Genomic DNA, 18,523 nt, shown 5'->3' with positions numbered 1-18,523 from the left:
TGTGAATTTCAGCTTACGTTTCTTCAGCTGCACAAATGCTTCTCTCTCTTTCTGTTTGTTGGAAATAGACACAAATAAAAAGGAAATACCTAAGTCATTATTTCATAAATGCTAAGGTCTATGACCAAATTCTCTATGAGAAAAGAAAAAACTAGAATAAAATTGTCCATTTTTTCTGAAAGTCACTTTTGTTCAGCTTAAAGATTTTTTCTTTATTCCGAGATAAGTATTGTTTTACTATTTTGGTGTGGAAATATTTTCTTGAAGAAATGGATGGTGAAATTACGTGATTGATGTCTGAATGGCTTAATTCAGCAAAATAAATTTTGACAAGTCTATGTCAGTATTTAGTTTGTGAAATTTTCTGATCAGTGGAAGTTTGGGAAGCATTGACTTAAATAACTGAGTTAATGCCCAACTGTCTTTTGACCTGCAGAGTTTAGGGAAGTAGCTCTTTACCAACCATTATGGTTATATTTCAATTCTAAAAAAATTAACCACACCACTGAGAATGACTAAATGTAAACTGTGCTTATTTACATATTGTTCTTCTATGTTGCATATACTGCACCTATATATTGTTCTATGACCTGCTTTTCTATTTCACAGTATATTAGGAAAATATTATGTTCATAATATATAGCATGATTATATTAATTATTATTATATTATTCTATTGATGGATCTAGGATATTCTCAAATTTTTGCAAATATAATGAAATTTTCAATCAGCATCCTATTATGTGTGTATTGTACACATGCAAATATTTCTATAAAGTACATTTTTAAAATATCTCTTTGGAGAGATACTATTATTTTCAAAAAGCTAGAATTATTTTTCATTCTCTGTGAGAATTTATTAGAGTTCTTGTTCCCTCACTGCCCTACACAAGATATTACCAATATCTATAATTTCTAACAATCTAGGGAAAAACCGCATCTCTAAAAGAATTAATCTCTTTCTAATTTATATGTTGGAGTATTTGCAGTTTTTCTTCTGTGAACTGCATGTTTATAACCGTTTTCTGCTTTCTGCTTGTTTTTCTGGTTCAGATTATTTTTCTCTATTGTTCTTATGAGAAAATGGATATTTCAGAGATTCAGTGTTTGCCCAAATGTTAAACACACAGCTAGTATATTGCAAAGGTCAGATCTCAACCCAGGCAGTTTGGCTCTATCTCCAGAACTCTCCAGCACTTTACTGATACCACAAACACTATGGGCTGGAAAGACCAAAGCTGAACAGTAGGGCTAAAACAACAAGGTAAACAGTCAAAGAAATAAAGATTAGATTTCAGAACCTGTTCTTGGAGAAGCCAGCTGGTTAGAAATCTACATAGGAAATAGCAAAAACAAAGATTATTTGGTGCAAAAATTCTTGGATGATTATATTATATTAAAAGCCAGCAGTAACAAGAAAATAAACTTGGGAAACCAGGCTTGAGTGTTAACGGGTTTCCATGGAGTCTGTTTCTTTTTCTTCTTGCTTATGGAAGACACAAAAATCCATGCAACCCACCAGGGTACTTTATTCTGCTGTAAAGACATGGTTCGTCATCACATTCAGGCACAGTTGGTCCTTGCCAAATGGCCCTACCTGAAGATTTGCTCTTCTCATGGTGATGCTACTGTCACCTCTTTGATATATTGCCCACCTAATAAATCCAGGTGTCATTTCCCCGTGGACAATTTTATCAAAGTTTTTACAGTAAGACTCACATTCTGTGGTTGGATCTTTATATTTTAAAAAAAGAGGTAAAAGCGTTTTACATTTCCAGTCTTCTCTGTATCTTATACTTGGTGACACTCATGCCAAGTGATTTAAACATTATTGATTTAAGCTTCATGCAAAAGCTGAATAGAGAGTTGGAAGGAAACCCAAACTGACTCTGCGGGTGGGGTCTGGCAGGCTCACCTTGCAGGCCCCAATTTAGACTGAAAAGGCAAAGGAAATAGAGCAAAGCAAGAGACAGTTTGTCTGCCAGGGATGGAGCCCCACTGAAACACTGGAGAAAGATATGTCTCCTTGTCCTATAATTCTTGTTTTCCTTAGATGTAGTATTTTTCTTTTCCATTTCATTATTTTTTTCTCTTCATTAGCTTGAAATTTACATGCTCTTTCCACACTGGTACTACCTATCCTTAATATTTGGCTTAACAAAATTTATATATAGTTGAACAAAACAGCTTTTTGTTCTTCCAAACAATACAAGGATATTAGAATAGTTTCATGTGGGCTGTATTTTCTCCTGAATGAAAGACTATTGCAACTGCGTGACTAAGTTCCATCTTGTGAACTGTTAAGTCTAAAAATTAGGCATTTATTTTATTTATGATTGTTTAATAATTTTTCTTGACTTAGCCATATGTTTTTCTATTATTCTTCATTTTTTCATCTCCTCTTTATTCTGGCATTTTTCTTTTTCCTTGAGTATATTTTAATAATTTTTAAAATAAATCTTTGCAACTTTTATATGTCTGAATCCTTAATTTGCTCTTGAAAGGTGTCCTGAGAATTGTTTTCTTGTCTCACATTATAGATATTATTCCACTTTTTAAAGGTTTCTCTTTTTATTGTTGCAAAATCATCTGTCTCATCCTTGGTAAGTACACTATTTGTTTTTAAATGTTTGCTGCTTTTTTGGTTCATCTCTTTAATGTCCTTTTATTTGATTTTACTGTAATATTTTGAATTGCCAATGTTAAGAGTATTGGAGCTTCCTGAATATGATAATTCCTGTCTTTCTGCAAGAGTCGAAAATGTCCAGTTATATTTCAGGTATGTCCTTGATCTCATTATTCTGGCTCTTCTGGAATCCTAAGTAGACAGATGTTTTAAAAAATACTTATTATGTGGCTCAGTATTTCTTCCATAGTTTGTGTCACTTAGTCCTTCTCTGCTGCATTATTTCCTGAATCTATCTTCAAATTCCTTCACTCTCTTTTTGACTTTGTCTAACTCGATGTTTAAACTGGCTATTAAATTTCTAAATTTAATTCTTTTGTGCTCTTAAACTTTCTTGCAGTTTTTAGTTATTTTCAAAAGACTATTATGAATAGCCTCTGGATTAATTAGGTACCCTGTATGAACTTTTAAATACTTAAAATCAATTATTTTGTGTGCTGTCTCTCGTACTTCCAACAGCAGCAGTGCTTCTGTTTCTGATTCTGTTATTTAATACTAATGCTTAATCTTGGTCCTGTCTGCTTGTTTCTTATGTATTCATTGTGAGTTAATAATCCTTGAATCTTGACCTTTAAATTCTGGCTTTGGTTTTATTTAGTTATTTCATTTCCCCAGGGACAGTTTGTGTTTGTGTCTCTAGAGTCCTGGAGGCATTCCTATCTGGGGTCTTTTTAATCTAAATGATCTGTTTGCCATATTTTTCAGTTGTGAAAGAAGAGTGAGTTCTCTCTCCACACAAGCATGAGACCAGGCTTGTGGTTGGGAAACCCCAGGGGAAAATTTTTCCTTTCTATTCCTTTCACTCTCCACATGCCTACATACATTCACATCTTCTGAGAGTAAGCATTTGCTTTGTTTTTGTTTTTCCTGGTTCATTCACTATGGGTTATCTTTCTCAGGGTTCAGGTTTTATGCAGTGGTCTCTGATCAGATAAACATCTCATTTTGCATGGGCTTTAAAAGGCTTTATCTCTTAGCTCTGGAGTGGTAATATGCATAAACCAACTGTGCTAAGCTACCAAGGACAATACAACATCCCCAGGACAAATGCAAGCTTGAACAATTGTTTGTCTATCTGAATTTGTACATTCTTGCATTTTTTTCAGAAAATAACCCAACCATACATTTTTAAATTATCCATTGAACAGTTTTAGGTATTTTATACCTAGAAAATTTCTCTGAACATCTAATCATCTGTATTGTTAGAAAATAAAACCCCTGGTGTATTTGTTTTTTGTTTAGAAAAGTGTAAGTTTGTAAAGATGTCACTTTACTCCATATTTGTCCATAAATAAAAAGTAAAGTCACTGCAGCATTGCATTTTGAGAGTTATTTGGTAACCTTGTTATTCTAAGGGGTGTATATAAAAACAAATATGAAATTTAAAAAATGAAGACTTGAAAATTGAGTAATGAAAGCAAAAGAGCCCTGCCAGGTATTAAGACATATTTCAGAACTTGAGTAATAGTTAAATGTAAGGTACTGGCACAAGGAGAACCATGTAAGATCAATAAAACAATGTGGAGTTAAGCATTAGACCCAAAGAGATACAAAAATTGAAAGTAGAATTCCAATATAAAGTAGAAAAAATGAGTTACACAATACTAATGTTATAAAGGATTGGCTGGTCATTTGGAAACAATACAGCTAAATTCCAGATATTAATTCCAATATAATCATTGTTAATTACAATGATTAACATAAAATAGTAATACTTGATAATCAAATTTTATCATAGAGAAGACTTTTCTAAGAATAATTTAAAACCCAGAATTCATATGGAAAAATATTGATAAATTCCATTTATATATAAAACACAAATGGCTGAAAGGCCAAAAGGTAAAAATAATGGTAGCTAATGGAAGTAATAGAAGCTAGAGAGAGTTGGAGAAGGTCAGAGAGAGAATAAGTGAAATAAGTGGGGATAAGTGAAATAAGAGGGAAGAAAATGTTGAGGAAGAGAAGGAAAGAAATAATGACAGGAAAGAAGGAAGGAGGGAACGGGGGAAGGGGTAAGGAGAGAAGGAGGATGGGAGGGCAAGCTGTAAGCTCCATAAAATTATGAATCACATTTGTATGATACATCACTGTATAGTCAATATTTATCATGTATGATGCCACAGAGTTTGTAGACAAAAAACAAACAAAAGCTAAGTAGATTTAAAATAAATCAAATAATTCTGAAGAAAAAGAATTGACCAGGGAGAAAAACAGGCACCTCATAAAAGAGAATACAAGGAATTGATAAACACTTGAATTTTATTCAAAGTGGTTAATAATTGAACAAATAAAAACAACACATGAGAAATATAGTTCATTTTTCACATGTAACACTGCTGAGAAAAATTTAATAAACCTGACAATACAAATCTTGGCAAGGTTGTGGCACATCCAGAACACTTACACATTGTTGATTTGGTTTTGAATTCTATAACGGCATTAGAGAGCAATTTAACAGTGTTTAGTAAATGTGGTTATTCACATCCACCTTGACCTGGCAATAGGCTGTAATATTCTCCTAAAAGTCCACAAGAAAATTCATAATAATATTGTTTATAGTGGGAAAAAATGGAATAACTTTCTGAGAAAAGAACATATGAAAATGCAGGATATGCATCCAATGGAATACTGAATAAAACTTTAAAAAAACAAGGAATAAAATAGATCCATGTAGTTAAGCACTGCTAAATCTCAAACACATATATTTGAAGGAATAGAGCAACTTGTGGAAGTATGCATATGATGTTTCCAATTATGTAAAGTTTAAGAGCATGTATAACCATACTAGCTATTATTTAGGAATATATACATTTACAGTAAGTTTAGAAGACTTACATATGAACAATAAGTTTAAAATCTAGGACCCAATTTTATTAGAGGTTAAGGTGGAGTATGAGTTCAGGGAGGGCATGAAGTAGATAGGCAGATAGATGGTTTAAGAAAGCTATTTATTGTTTGGTTCTCTACAGTTTTTTATGTAATTATTAAATATTTAATAAGGAAATAATTGAAATGAAAAGTAATTAAATATTCAATGTTGGAGAAGTTTATGGTGGTATTTTGAATGTTGCCATCTACTGGGTCACTCAAACACAAAAATCCTGGGTTTATCCTTAGTCATGCGCTCTCCTTCCTCCTCCCCCTAAAAACCACTAAATAGCAATACCTGCTGGTTTTATCTAAATGTTTTTTTAGTCTCTTCCCTCTTGTCTTTCCTAATTACCTCTAGTTAAACTTGAATCCTCTTTCACCTGGATGGTAGTATTGAACTTACTATTCTACTTGGATCTATTTTTTTTTCTCTAAACCAACTTTAACTAGAGAAAAACATAAATCCAATCATGCTACCACACTCTGATCCTTTTAGTGACCCCACATCTTATAGGATATAGTCCAAACTCCTTAGTGTAGACTCTCCCTGATCTGTCCATACCTTGTCCCCGGTCTGCTTCTGACCTTTACATATTTATACTACTTAATTATTAAGATATTATTATTATAGTATTTCTATGCCATAGTAAAAACATCCACTTATTTTTCTCTTTGTCTAACATACTGTATGCCCTTTACCAGAATGCTCATTACCCAAATAACATTTCTCCTTTAAACTAAGATCAGGAATTATTTCCTCTAGGAAGAGTTTTTTGAATACTCTGGCTGACTTAAATATTTATCTTCTTTGCTCCCATAGCATGGTGTGGATATCTTTTTCTTCACATGTAACAGCTTATTTTAAAATAACCTATTTCAGATTTATTGTATTTTTGTGGACAAAGAAAGGGCCATGTTTTATTTTTCTGCATAGCCTTAACATTTAGGCCTGGGGTCAGAAAATATTTTCCATATTTAGGTTTTGCAAAGCATTCTCAACTCTGCTGTTGTAACAAGAAAACAACCATAATATATAAACAAATGAGTGTGGTTATATTCCAGTAAAACACTATTTAGAAAAAATATGGGCCAAATTTGATTTGTGGGTCATGGTTTGCACACCCCTTATTTTGGCAAATGTCTAGCAAAAAGTAGGTGGTAAATTAAGGCAGGTAATACCCAACCTTTTGTAACACCCTATCAAAGACTCTGTCCATACTCTTGTAGCTACCTCCTTTTGCAGAAGTCAGATTCGAACTGGTCTAAGTTGGTGAGGAAATTATCTGCCCTCAGGTTCCTCCCACATCTTTTCTGTCTATCACCATGACACATCCGGCTCTCATTCCAGTGAGGGGTTGGTGACAAAGCAACATTACCATGGCCTGTGAGAAGCTGGCTTTCTCTTGAAGCAGGGCCTATTTCCTTTCTCCATTTGCACTTATATAACCAGCTTGCTTCTACATACAACTCAGGGCCCACAGAGCTGTGATTTTTGGACCTGTACTAAATGAACATGGGTGCCAAGACCTCAGAATGTACATTGAGCTGCTGTCCCTGAGCAAAGCACATTGCAGAATTTTGCTCAGAAGCAGAGAGTGTGGGCCTGTGGGTTAATTTGGCCATGTTTCTCATGTGATGCTCACAGAAAGGAGAATTTCGCACATTCTGATGTCCTTTTATTTCAAGTCCTTCCTGACTTGGCCCCTCATACTTTCTCTCTCCCCAAGCACGTATTTGTTTTGTCCTTTCATGGCATTATGAAATGCAGTGGAATTTCAGAAGTCTTGGAACATTTCAGACCCATCATAATAACACCCCTGGGAAAGGGGCAGTGATAGACTCAGGTGTCTCTTTTAAACACAACGATCCATTTCAGTTAAAACAGTAGGGTTTGCCATCATAGAAGCCTGTCTCCATGGCAGTTGCCAAGATGAATGAATCAAAATTTGGCAGCTCCTAGGTTTAAAATCTTTTTCAAAGCCAAATTTCTACAAGGGAGATGGTGGGAAGTGGGAACTTGGATAATTTATCTCTACTGCTTTATTGAACAACCCTGAGAAAAAGTTGCTTTTTGTTGTTGTTTTTGTTTTTGCTTTTCAAGAAAATGGGAGAAGAAACATTTTCTCAGCTACCCTGAGTGGTTCTCACACCTTCTTATCTAATTTGTAGTCTTTGCTTTTCACTTTTTTTTAATGGTGCTGTACTTGACCGATTTCATAAAATACTGTTATCAAATATTCAATTAATATCAACCTTTTGCAGCTAAGAATCATTCAATAATTTTAACTGAATGTGTGAATTTTCACCAATTTTAGATGTTGTTCATAGTGCCTTCCTAGTTAAAGACAGGAAGTTTATTTTATTTAACAGGTTATAACAGAATCAATTTTCTTAAGTCTTCATTAGGAGAAACCTCAGCCCTGCATTTAAGACTTCCAATTGATTAAGTCAAACCCATCCAGATTATCCAGGAAAATCTCCCTATGAAAATTAATAAAGGGAAACCTTACTGAAAATGGAGTCAGGAATCCCTGAGGGGGAGCTCTCATGCGTGTAACACCTGTCCTGCTTATTTTATATTCCTTGGCAGGAAGAGGCTTACTTTCCTCTAGCAGGAGGAAGAAAGTTTTTCCTTCCTTAGCAATAGCCTTGCCGATGAGATGCTGCCATCTATCAGCCAATGAGAAACTACTACATTTCAAACTCCCAGTTTCCTCCGATGGACTGGACTTCTGTTCAAAACAACTCCTCCCAACCCGCCCCCCCACCCCCACCATACTTTTCTCTGTAAAAGACCTCTCCTCTCTTTTGTTCTTGGAACTTGCCTATGGTTTGCCATAGTTTGCATGTCCCAAATTGCAATTACTCTGCTATTTCTGAATAAACTCTTTATGCTGGTAAAATAACTGGCTATTTTTAAGGTCCACATCCCTTACTTAAAGTCAGATGATTAAGGGTTTTAATTACATTAAAAAAAATCTCTTCTCAGCATCACCTACATTAGTGCTTGATTGAATAACTGGAGACTAGCTCAACCAAGTTGACATGTCCAAAGAGCTATCACAACTGTAATCCTTAGTTACTATGATCCTATTTTCACTCATGTAGCTCTTTTCTTTGTTTTGCTTTTCTTCCTTCCCTCTCATTTTTTCTCTCTTCTTTCATTCTTCCTATGGAGTCATGACTTGTATTCACAAATGTGTCTGCTTCTCCTCTCTGGACAGATGGTGGGATTCCATTTCCTGGCCCTCTCATAGTTTCATTGGATCCTGTGTCTAGTTCTGTCAGTGATACGTGAAGATGTCACTGGTGAGAAATCACCTAGCACAATGATGGACACAAACCATGACTTGTGTAGGTACAATTAGGATGGGAAGATAAGCTATCTACCCATGAACTTTTGACCAATAAGTCTCATCAATTCGTTATAAGTTGAAGGACACAGAGATCAGAGAAAGGAGATATTCCAGTGAGCCTAAATATAGGTGCAGGTTAGCTGGGCAATGGAATATAACAAAACAGGGTGAAGGCAGGGTGAGAATGGGCATTGTGAAACACACTTAGTTTCAATTCCTTTTATTAATTTTTTCCATTTTTAAGTGTGTTCATTTCTTCACATTTTTGTGCATATAGTTTGTTCTACATATTATTCTAAGATTCCTGCCCTCACAGAGATTGTAAAATAAAAGAAAAATTGTGTAATTATATACTGTGGTAAGTATTAAGTAACAGGTTGCTGAGAGAGTAAAAAACTTTTCCAACCTATTTTTTTTTTATTATTTTTTTTGGTGGGCAACAAAGCAAGGTTTATTGAGTGATAGCAAAGTGATAGGACAAAGCTCCCAAAGAGGGAGGGAACCTGAGAGGTTTGCCCCTTCAACCTATTTTAGATGAGAAGTTCAGAGGAGACTTTCTGAAGCGAGGGTGTGAACCACACCCGAGTAAGGAGAAGTGCACTGTATGAAGAGGGGAGGCAAGAGAAGAGACACAAGTCCATAAGGCAGGGAAATCTCCGATATGTGGAAAGCCAGTGCAATTAAAATATAGAAAGAAAGGTAAAGCCTGGTATGAGAGAGGTGGGAGACCTAAGTTACTACCAGATTTATTTAGAATCGTGTAGGCCACAAAACCAAGGTAGAGACATTTATTTTTAGATGCTAAAGGAATCTGTGTGACCTATGGTAAGGTAATTTTGTCTCTGAGCCTCAATTTCTGTATTTGTAAAATAAAAATGCTTCCCCCAAATCAATATAATAATTAAAGCAAGGCATGTGAAAATGTAAAAATCTTAGCCTAGTTCTGGACCATTCAAGCAAAACTAAACACCAGGATCTCCTCATTTTCCTTAGTGAACACAATTTATACACACACACACACACACACACTTTTTTTTTTAATTCTTTATTTAAATTCAATTTAGTTAACATATGCAGTATTATTAGCTCCACGGGTAGAATTTAGTGATTCATCAGTTGCATATAACACCCAGTGTCCACGATAGCCAGAATAAGGAAAGAGCCCAGATGTCCATCGACAGAAGAATGGAGATACACACACACACACAATGGAATATTATTCAGCATATATATATTTCTAAGATAATTTAAAAGAGAAAGCTGACCTAGTTTATGTGAAAAAATCTTAGGACTTTTTTTTGGCTGCTTGGCATTCACTTTGGTAGTCAGGTAGTATCTTAGGCGATAGCCAACTTAGGAGAGGTAAGTTTTTACAAATACTTTAACATTGAAATGTATTTTAACTACTGTTTTTCAGTCATGTGGCACCACAGACAAGAAATCGAACAAACAACCTGAGTTTTCCATATCCTTTATCTCAACTGGCATTCAGTGACTGATAAGATCCAATAGGCTTCACATTATTGTTTGTGGAGCAAGTTATCCTAAATTTTATGAGTGACTGAGGTTCATTGGTCAAAGATGGGAAAGAGGTGAAAGGGTATAGTGTGAAAGCTGTATTCCAAATTACTCTGGGCAACAGATAGAAAAAAAAAAAAGGAGAACAAGAAAAGCACTATGTAAATACATGACCGTTTACAACTGGTAAAGATGTCATGGTTCACAGAAAAATATCAGAGAATAGAAGCAGACATACTTGCAAATTTTGTTTCTCAGAGTTCATTTCATGTTGTATTTTACCACTATATCTCCATAGAATACGTTTATTATTTTTCACTAAGACTTTGCTGCAAATCCACTGTGGAATTTGGCAGCTGACATTTAAACCCTCTCAGCACTACTTTCATTATATGTAAAATGAGAAAGTTGGATGAAATGATCTCTAATGTCATAAAAAATTAGGTCTCTCATTTCTTTAGTTCCCAGAGAGATACGTTATGCTGCAGTTTAATTTGTGAAGTAATTTGACAGCCAATTTTCTTTGATGATATCTTATTGTTGGGGGAGTTAAAATAAAGATGGTAATTTTAAGTCATGGCTGCAAAGGCCAAAATTCTCCACGATAAAATGCAATGATTTCTCCTTGTCCTGTTCTTCCTCCTCCTCATTTTTCTTCTTCCTCGTCTTTTTTCTTCACTGTCATCATTACAAAGGTCTCATAAAAAATGTTCCACTACACAAACAAAGCACTAGCATTAAACCATAACTTTTGAAAATGTATCATCTAAAACCACCAGCAGAACACAGTTTACTGTCTTTTATGTAGGCAGATTGAGATCTGGCCTTACCGAGACTCAAGAAATATCTAACTGGTCTACCAAGAAGCAAGTTCCATCAATTCCACTTTGCTCACTATTTACAGCTCAGTTCAGATATAACTTCCTACTAAAAACCTGAGTTTTCTGCAGATTATGATGGTTTTAGATCACAGAAACACAAAAATACAAATAGGTATTACTTGTACCTTATGCTTGAAAGGACCTTCAAACAGCCTATCAGAGGAACATTTTCACAGATGGTTTCCAGAATCCTCTTTCTCCTCCTCCCTTTTCATCTTTTGTTCTTTATTCTTTTTCATTTTTCTTTGTAACCAACATGCCCATAACACCATCACCAAAATCAAGGGGATAGACAAATCCAATAACTCCCAAAGTTTCCTCATAATCCCTGCTTATTATTTTTGTGGTAATAACACTTAACATATCTACTCTGTTAACACATTTTGAAGTACATGATACAGTATTGTTAACTACAAGTGCTATGTTATACAGCAGGTCTCTAGAGCTTATTCATCTTGCATAGTTGAAACTATAACCATTGAACAAGAACTGCCCATTTCCTCCCAGCCCCTGGCAACCACTATTGGGTTCTCCTTCTTATATCCAAATCCAAGGTGTACATGAAAATAAAATGGCTTCCCTTTTACCAGGATCCACCTTGATTAGAAAGTAATGGTATTTGTCAATTATTTGTTTCAATTGTACTAAGTTCCTATTACTCTCCTCTAAAACGGGGACAACAGTACTTACTGCTCTTGCTCAGCATAAATCAGATGCAATCATGTTTGTATAAAACACTGAGGAGAGGGGCTGGATGTAACTCCAAAGTACTAGAAGGATCCTGGCTGTGACTGAACCACTTTGGAGATTTTCAGAACACTAAATTATAGCCCTCAGGTCTTAAACATAATTCCAGGAGCTTCTGTCCCCCAAATCATTTTTTTTAAAGATTTTATTTATTTATTTGAGACAGAGAGAATGAGAGACAGAGAGCATGAGAGGGAGGAGGGTCAGAGGGAGAAGCAGACTCCCTGCCGAGCAGGGAGCCCAATGCGGGACTCGATCCAGGGACTCCAGGATCATGACCTGAGCCGAAGGCAGTCGCTTAACCAACTGAGCCACCCAGGCGCCCTGTCCCCCAAATCAAATATGGGTAGTTATTTATGAGCCTTGCTTCATGATATTTCCTCTTCACTGCAAAGGATAGAGGGGATTTCTCTTGTCCAGGGTCTCCTGCATATTTACTGATGGACAGCTAGTGTTTCACGGCTTCCCTGTAGTTTTGACTATTGGGTCCCAAAGTCTTTTGGGACTGTCTCACCTTAAAGGTGCTATACAAATAGAGGATCCAAATCCACATTCTTCTTCTCTGCCTGTGAAAGTCTACAGAGTCTGTGGTCGCATCGGGTTACCTGCCCTCCAGTGAGGGTAAATAACAATCCAGATGTGCCCATATTCATGCAGACCATGTATTTTCTAGTTGGCTAATTCATGCTCACTGTAGCTGAAAGGATCCCTGCTTTAGACAGCTTCCTTCTCTCTGAGGCCCTCAGGCTGAGAAGCCAGCCTAACATTTTGTTTTCTTTGTCTACGCAAAATGAAAGCTTGCTAACTTAGATCAGACTGTGACAACTCTATTTCTGAAAGAATCTATTCATTACTCACTGAGCCAGTGTTAATGTGGGAATTTCCCAGGAGGTAGAGCAAAAAGAAGCACTGATTCTCTTCTTTTCCTATACAGCCTGGGATCTGGCACTTCCTAGATATGTGATTGTGGTGGAGTCACTGAACTTTCGGGGGCCCCAATGTCCCCCTCCTCATTTTTAAATAAGAGCAAAATCATCCATCGAACAAAGGTAGCACAGCTGAAAACGTGCTTTGTAATGAAAGTATAGGAATGTAGAGTTTTGCATACTAGAATTTCTAAAATAGCAACAATAAAATGTTTCTAGAGATTAAAACAGCAGATTTGAGAAAAACAAGGTTGTTTGAAAAAGAATTAAGATCTGGACTCTGAATTAAAAAAAATCAATATTAAAATGCATGCTTCTCCTATTAGTCACACAATATGTATAATGTATTTCATTCATTACTTGAATCCTATTTTAATTATTTTTCCCCAAACCCATCCTCATTATTTTATTTATAAATGCATGATTTATCATAACAATTAGATGCTATTTTTGCTTACCAAGTGGACAAAGATTTTTAGCAAGCCAAGATGTCCAATATTTTCCAAAAACAAAAACTTACAAACATAGCTGTTAGAATGAAAATTGATATAATCTGTCAGCAAGCAAACTTGACCATACGGATTAATATTCTTATAAAGTTCATAGTCTGATGGAGAATTCCACTTCTAGGATACTGTTCAAAGGCCAAAATTGAAGATAGTTTTAAAGATTTAGCTACTAGGAGAGTGATGATAGCATTGTTTAGAATAGGAGAAAGAGAGAGACTCTCAAAATGTTAAGAACTTTACCATTTGTTAAGTAATGCAGTGGTAACCAATTGATGGTTGTGACAACATTTATAAAGGAGAAAATAACAAGTGAACTAGAAATTTCTCAGACCATCAAAAAGACACCTAGGAATTATGAAAAGTGATTCCAGTTAAAATGAGAAAGTTTTATGGAATCACCTTGAGTAGCATGTGTGGTGGGGCAGGGGTGGGGGAGGGATGATGGAAATGTTTCCTTGGGTCAGAGTCATTACTTTGCCAAAAAAATTGGATTAGATTGCATTAAGTAAATGTGATGAATATCATGTTACTTAGATAGGTAGATTTCACAAGGCAATGAATCCTAATGGTTATAAGGTATACCTTATAAGGTATAAGGATTTCAGAAGCCTTGGGAAAATGTGAAACATTTGCCAGAATGGAAATTCCCCACTGACTCTCCCCAAGTAGGGAAAGACACTGGTCATAGCATCACCTCATTCATCCCCAAACCAGCAGAAACTGGGCAGAAGAAGAAGTCACTGACTTTCAGAGAATTCCAAATGTTCTTAAGATTGAAAACCTGAAAAATAGAAAGTAGGGAATTATTTTTCTGGATGTCTCACATCCAGTAGAGGATGTAGTGCAAAGATTCCAAATGGGAAAGAAAATATTAGTGGAAGACCATGGGGCATGAGAAGTGAAGGGAGAGAGAGACCAAGAACACGCCCCAGTGGACTTTCTCTAAGGATTTAAGCAATAAGCCTTTTTACTTGCTGAGATATAAGATAATAAGATCATTGGGTGGGAGGCTTTATTTCTAATTTTCTTCCCCTAACTTCCTGTAATTAATTGTACCCTCAGTAAAAGATTACTTAAACCATCATCAGAATCCTATGTATATTTGATTCAGGGAAGGAGAAGGAAACAAAATTCTTTGATAGGTGGTAACCAGAACCTTTTCCATAATCCCATGATGGAAATCAGTAACAGTCGTTTTGTCAAACAAAATATTTGTGAGTGGTATTTCTCATTGATAATATGGGTGATTTTATTATGGCTTGTTCTGATTCCCTTTCCATATTATGTTTTTTACCTGAATTTTCTCTAATTACTATGTATAATCTTGTAATAAGGTCTACACCTTATTACAAAAATTAAAAAAAAAAAGGTCTACACTGATGACCAATTTTACTTTAGGGTAGTATTCCCAGTCAAGGCCATGAGATAGAACGATAGTGTAGACAAGAAGTCACTGTACTTAGTAATAAAATGAAAAGTGAGGCAGGAAACATGGAAAGAACAGTGGGGCCCTCTGGGAGACTGATGATGTTGGTGGTGACAGGATTTTAAAAATGATTATATCAATAAGATGTATGAGTGAGCTAGGATTTTAGGATGGAACCCATATTCCTCAAGTTTAAAGTCTGTTGTTTTTTTTTTTTTAATAAAATCTGTAATTTATCTGAGGAACTGGCTGATTCACCTAGATGATCTCCCAGGGTAAGGTTCTCACTTCATCTGAGGGGAGAGGGGGTTACTTGAGTGCCAGAGTCCGGCTCCAGCCGGGGTGGGTCTCTCATAGGAAAGGACGGCGTCGGCAAATGAGGAGACAGACACAGGATCAGGTTGCAAGCATCTCCTCCTTTTTTATTTTTGGCCTTCAGTTGCAAAGTCTTCAATTCCAAATGAATTTGTTTTATTCCTCTACTTAGTAATTTGACAAAGACTGGAAAGAGAAACAAAAGGGAGATAATAATTAGTGCTGATATACCTAGATTGATGAGGGATGGAAACCAGGCAGTAGTGGAGGTGTATTTCTGCAAAGTGGCAAGAAAGGAATCTGCAACTTCTGAGGCTGTGGCTGAGGACACATGTGCCAAACTAATGTCTTTAATTTTTTCTTGCAAGGAGTTTAAGTCCAAGGATACATTATCATTGCTCCATATTCCCAATAGGTGATTTTTGACATTGTCCCAAGGGATAGATGAGGAATCATAATGGTGGGGAGTGACACAGATCCATTTATATTGTGCATGGCATCTAGTGGTTAACCGAGTTTTGAGATTTTGAATTTGATTTCCTACATATAATATAGTTTCCTCTAGAACATTTAATCGTGCCTCAAACTTCTTGTCTATTTGTTTCTGCAAATAAAGTGCAGTTGAAATATTCTGGGTTAATCTATCCACATGATGTGCAATATGTATTTCCTGTACTAAAGCAGTTGTAGATATAGCAAAAGAACTTATGATTCCTATAAGAGCAGTAATACCTAATATAAGTGCTGCAATAAATCTCTTAGGGCGGCGTAAGGCTTTATCTACAAGTTGAATGGTATACATGCCAGGATCATCATACCAATGTTCTTCTAATTTTACAGGTAACACTACATAAGGAGGTTGATGAACAACTATAAAGACAGTTGGTCCAACAGTTGGATCAATGCAATTAGTTAATGTACATTTTGAACAGGATACATAATAGGTATGATTAATCTTGTTTACCTGTAATTGGCCATGACCTTGCACCAAGAGAGCATGAGGGGGACCCACACATGCCGTGACCACCTTCATATGGTCAGGGCATCTAGGCCTTTTTAGAAAAATCATTCCTGTAGCAGCTAATAATCTATATAATTCAGGATATATTTGAGTACTATTCCAAGTTTTAACAACAAATATAGGACTAACCCATCCTAATGAAAACCATCTGTTTATTTTTTCTGGCTTTTTTATTAGATTATCATTCCAATAATACTTTGTTGATTGATTATTTAAATGTCTTCTATAGTCATGGTCTGGGCTAGATACGGAGTAGTCATAAATGGACATCTGAGAGTTGCGAGGCGAAAATCGCAATCCTTTAGATTGGAACATACATTCATGCCATAAGGGAAACCCTTTAAATTTATCAATATTGCCCCAAGCATTATTTAGGTCTCCTACCAAGGCCTCACATAGAGGAATGGATGCAGGAGGTTTATCATGGACCACAGTACCTTGATAATTATAACTTCCTATATGCTGTAGATTAAGTACCCAAAGATCCCTAGTTTTTGGATTCCCATTGGGAGAATCAGTTAATAAACTTCTATAATTGAGGGGAAGGCAGCCATCAGGTAAATTTGTTGTATTGGTACTAAAGCATATAGGAGGATCATCAAGTCTCCCGTGGAAAGAGAAATTTGCATCTGTTTTATGCAAGATAAATGAATTTGATTCTCCCCCCAAAAGATCAGAATTATTAGTAAACACACGAATAGAAGAGGATCCCCAAGGTGTAGGATGCAAGATTGGCGGATCCGGAATATATGCCCAATATTGAGAAGCAGAAACACATATCACCTGGCATGAGATGATCGCAAGCATAGCCACAAACATGTTCTCAGGGGTTACGTTAACACCTTGCCCTTCCACGAGACGCTGTGCTTGATTGGAGAGTTGTTTCAGTTGTCCCCAGGTTGGTGGGTTGCTACGCAGTGTGGTCGGAATAGGTGGCGCAGTAGGACTGGTTTGCGACTCTTCAAGGCGCAGCCGGTGTAAAGGTGGAATCAGAAGGTCAGCAGCTTCTGGAGATCGGGCACAACTTTCTCTAAGTGGGATATTTATAGGGGGTAAAGGTCTACATATCGGACGTGGGAGTGGAGGGTGTCTGCGAGACATGATGTCGGATTAGTCTATCAGGAATCCAGATAGGTGAGTCAGCGTCCTGTGGAAAGACACAAGCATAGCCTCGCCCACATGTTAATAATATATCGGGGCCTTTCCAAGATCCTGTTAAGAGGTCTTTCCATATAACCAGTGGTTTGGGTTTAATGTCATCATTTTCCCAATGTTTCATAATGGGAGAAATCTCATGAGAGTCACAATGTATTTATTTATTTATTTAAAAGATTTTATTTATTTATTCTTCAGAGACAGAGAGAGAGAGAAAGAGAAGCAGAGGGAGAAGCAGGCTCCCAAGGAGCAGGGAGCCCGATGCGGGACTCGATCCCAGGACCCTGGGATCATGACCTGAGCCGAAGGCAGACGCTTAACCATCTGAGCCACCCAGGCGCCCGAGAGTCACAATTTAGGTAATTGACAATGAATAGTGCATGATTTAGTATATAATGCTCAGAGCTATATTTATATTCTGAACTCTGAAGTTTGGAGATTTGGGTTTTTAAGGTCTGGTGAGCTCTTTCTACTATAGCTTGTCCCTGCGGGTTATAGGGCATCCCCATATTATGGGAGATTTTAAATGAATCACAGAATTTTTTGAATGCAGATGAAGTATATGCAGGTGCATTATCTGTCTTAATAGCTTTGGGCATTCCTGCATAGGCGAAACAAAACATCAAATGTTGAGACACATCTTTAAAAGCTTCTCCAGTGCAAGCTGTTGCCATAATTAAATGAGAGAAGGTGTCCACAGAAACACGTGTTACATCCATCTGCCAGATTTACCAAAGCTGGGAACATGTGTTACATCCATCTGCCAGAGATCATTGGGTCTAAGGCCTCGGGGATTAACCCCCATAGGCAGAGAGGGCTGAGTGGTTGGACATATAGAGCACTTCCGAACTTTCTCTCTGGCCGCTTCTCTTGTTATGTGAAATTGCCTTCTTAAAGAGGCTGCGTTTTGATGATGGAGGGCATGATTGGCAGTTGCTTCTTTAATTGTAAAGATTGCCTATCTGGTGAGCAAATCAGCTATATTATTTCCTTCTGCTCGGGGTCCTGGCAATTTGGAGTGACCTTGGATATGGCCCACATACACCTTGTGCATTCTCTTTCTAATCAGATTTTGGAGTTCCTGTAAGCGAGGAGCAATAGTAGTTTTGTTT

The 18,523-nt window shown here is 36.5% G+C and overlaps 1 protein-coding gene across 1 annotated transcript; it reads right to left on the bottom strand.

Annotated features, from left to right (window-relative positions):
* Positions 1-1,528: 1,528 nt before the first annotated feature.
* On the bottom strand, positions 1,529-17,357 carry LOC118015421 (endogenous retrovirus group K member 25 Env polyprotein-like). Its single transcript, XM_035012270.1, has 2 exons — positions 15,467-17,357; positions 1,529-1,734 (listed from the first exon to the last, which is right to left on the bottom strand). The coding sequence occupies exons 1-2, from the start codon at positions 17,355-17,357 to the stop codon at positions 1,529-1,531; spliced, it is 2,097 nt and encodes a 698-aa protein (XP_034868161.1).
* Positions 17,358-18,523: the final 1,166 nt, after the last annotated feature.

Source organism: Mirounga leonina, unplaced genomic scaffold (assembly GCF_011800145.1).
Source record: "Mirounga leonina isolate KUSES-001 unplaced genomic scaffold, KU_Mleo_1.0 Mir_165, whole genome shotgun sequence".
In the NCBI taxonomy this organism is placed as follows: Eukaryota; Metazoa; Chordata; class Mammalia; order Carnivora; family Phocidae; genus Mirounga; species Mirounga leonina.
Note: the sequence above shows the minus strand (reverse complement) of the source record. Positions and strands in the feature narration are given on the sequence as shown.

Coding starts and splice junctions, on each gene's coding strand:
- LOC118015421 (XM_035012270.1), bottom strand. CDS start 17,357: ATGTCTCGCAGACACCCTCCACTCCCACGTCCGATATGTAGACCTTTA. Junction 1,735..15,466: donor TCCATCCCTCATCAATCTAG/GTATATCAGCAC, acceptor TAAAATATAAAG/ATCCAACCACAGAATGTGAG.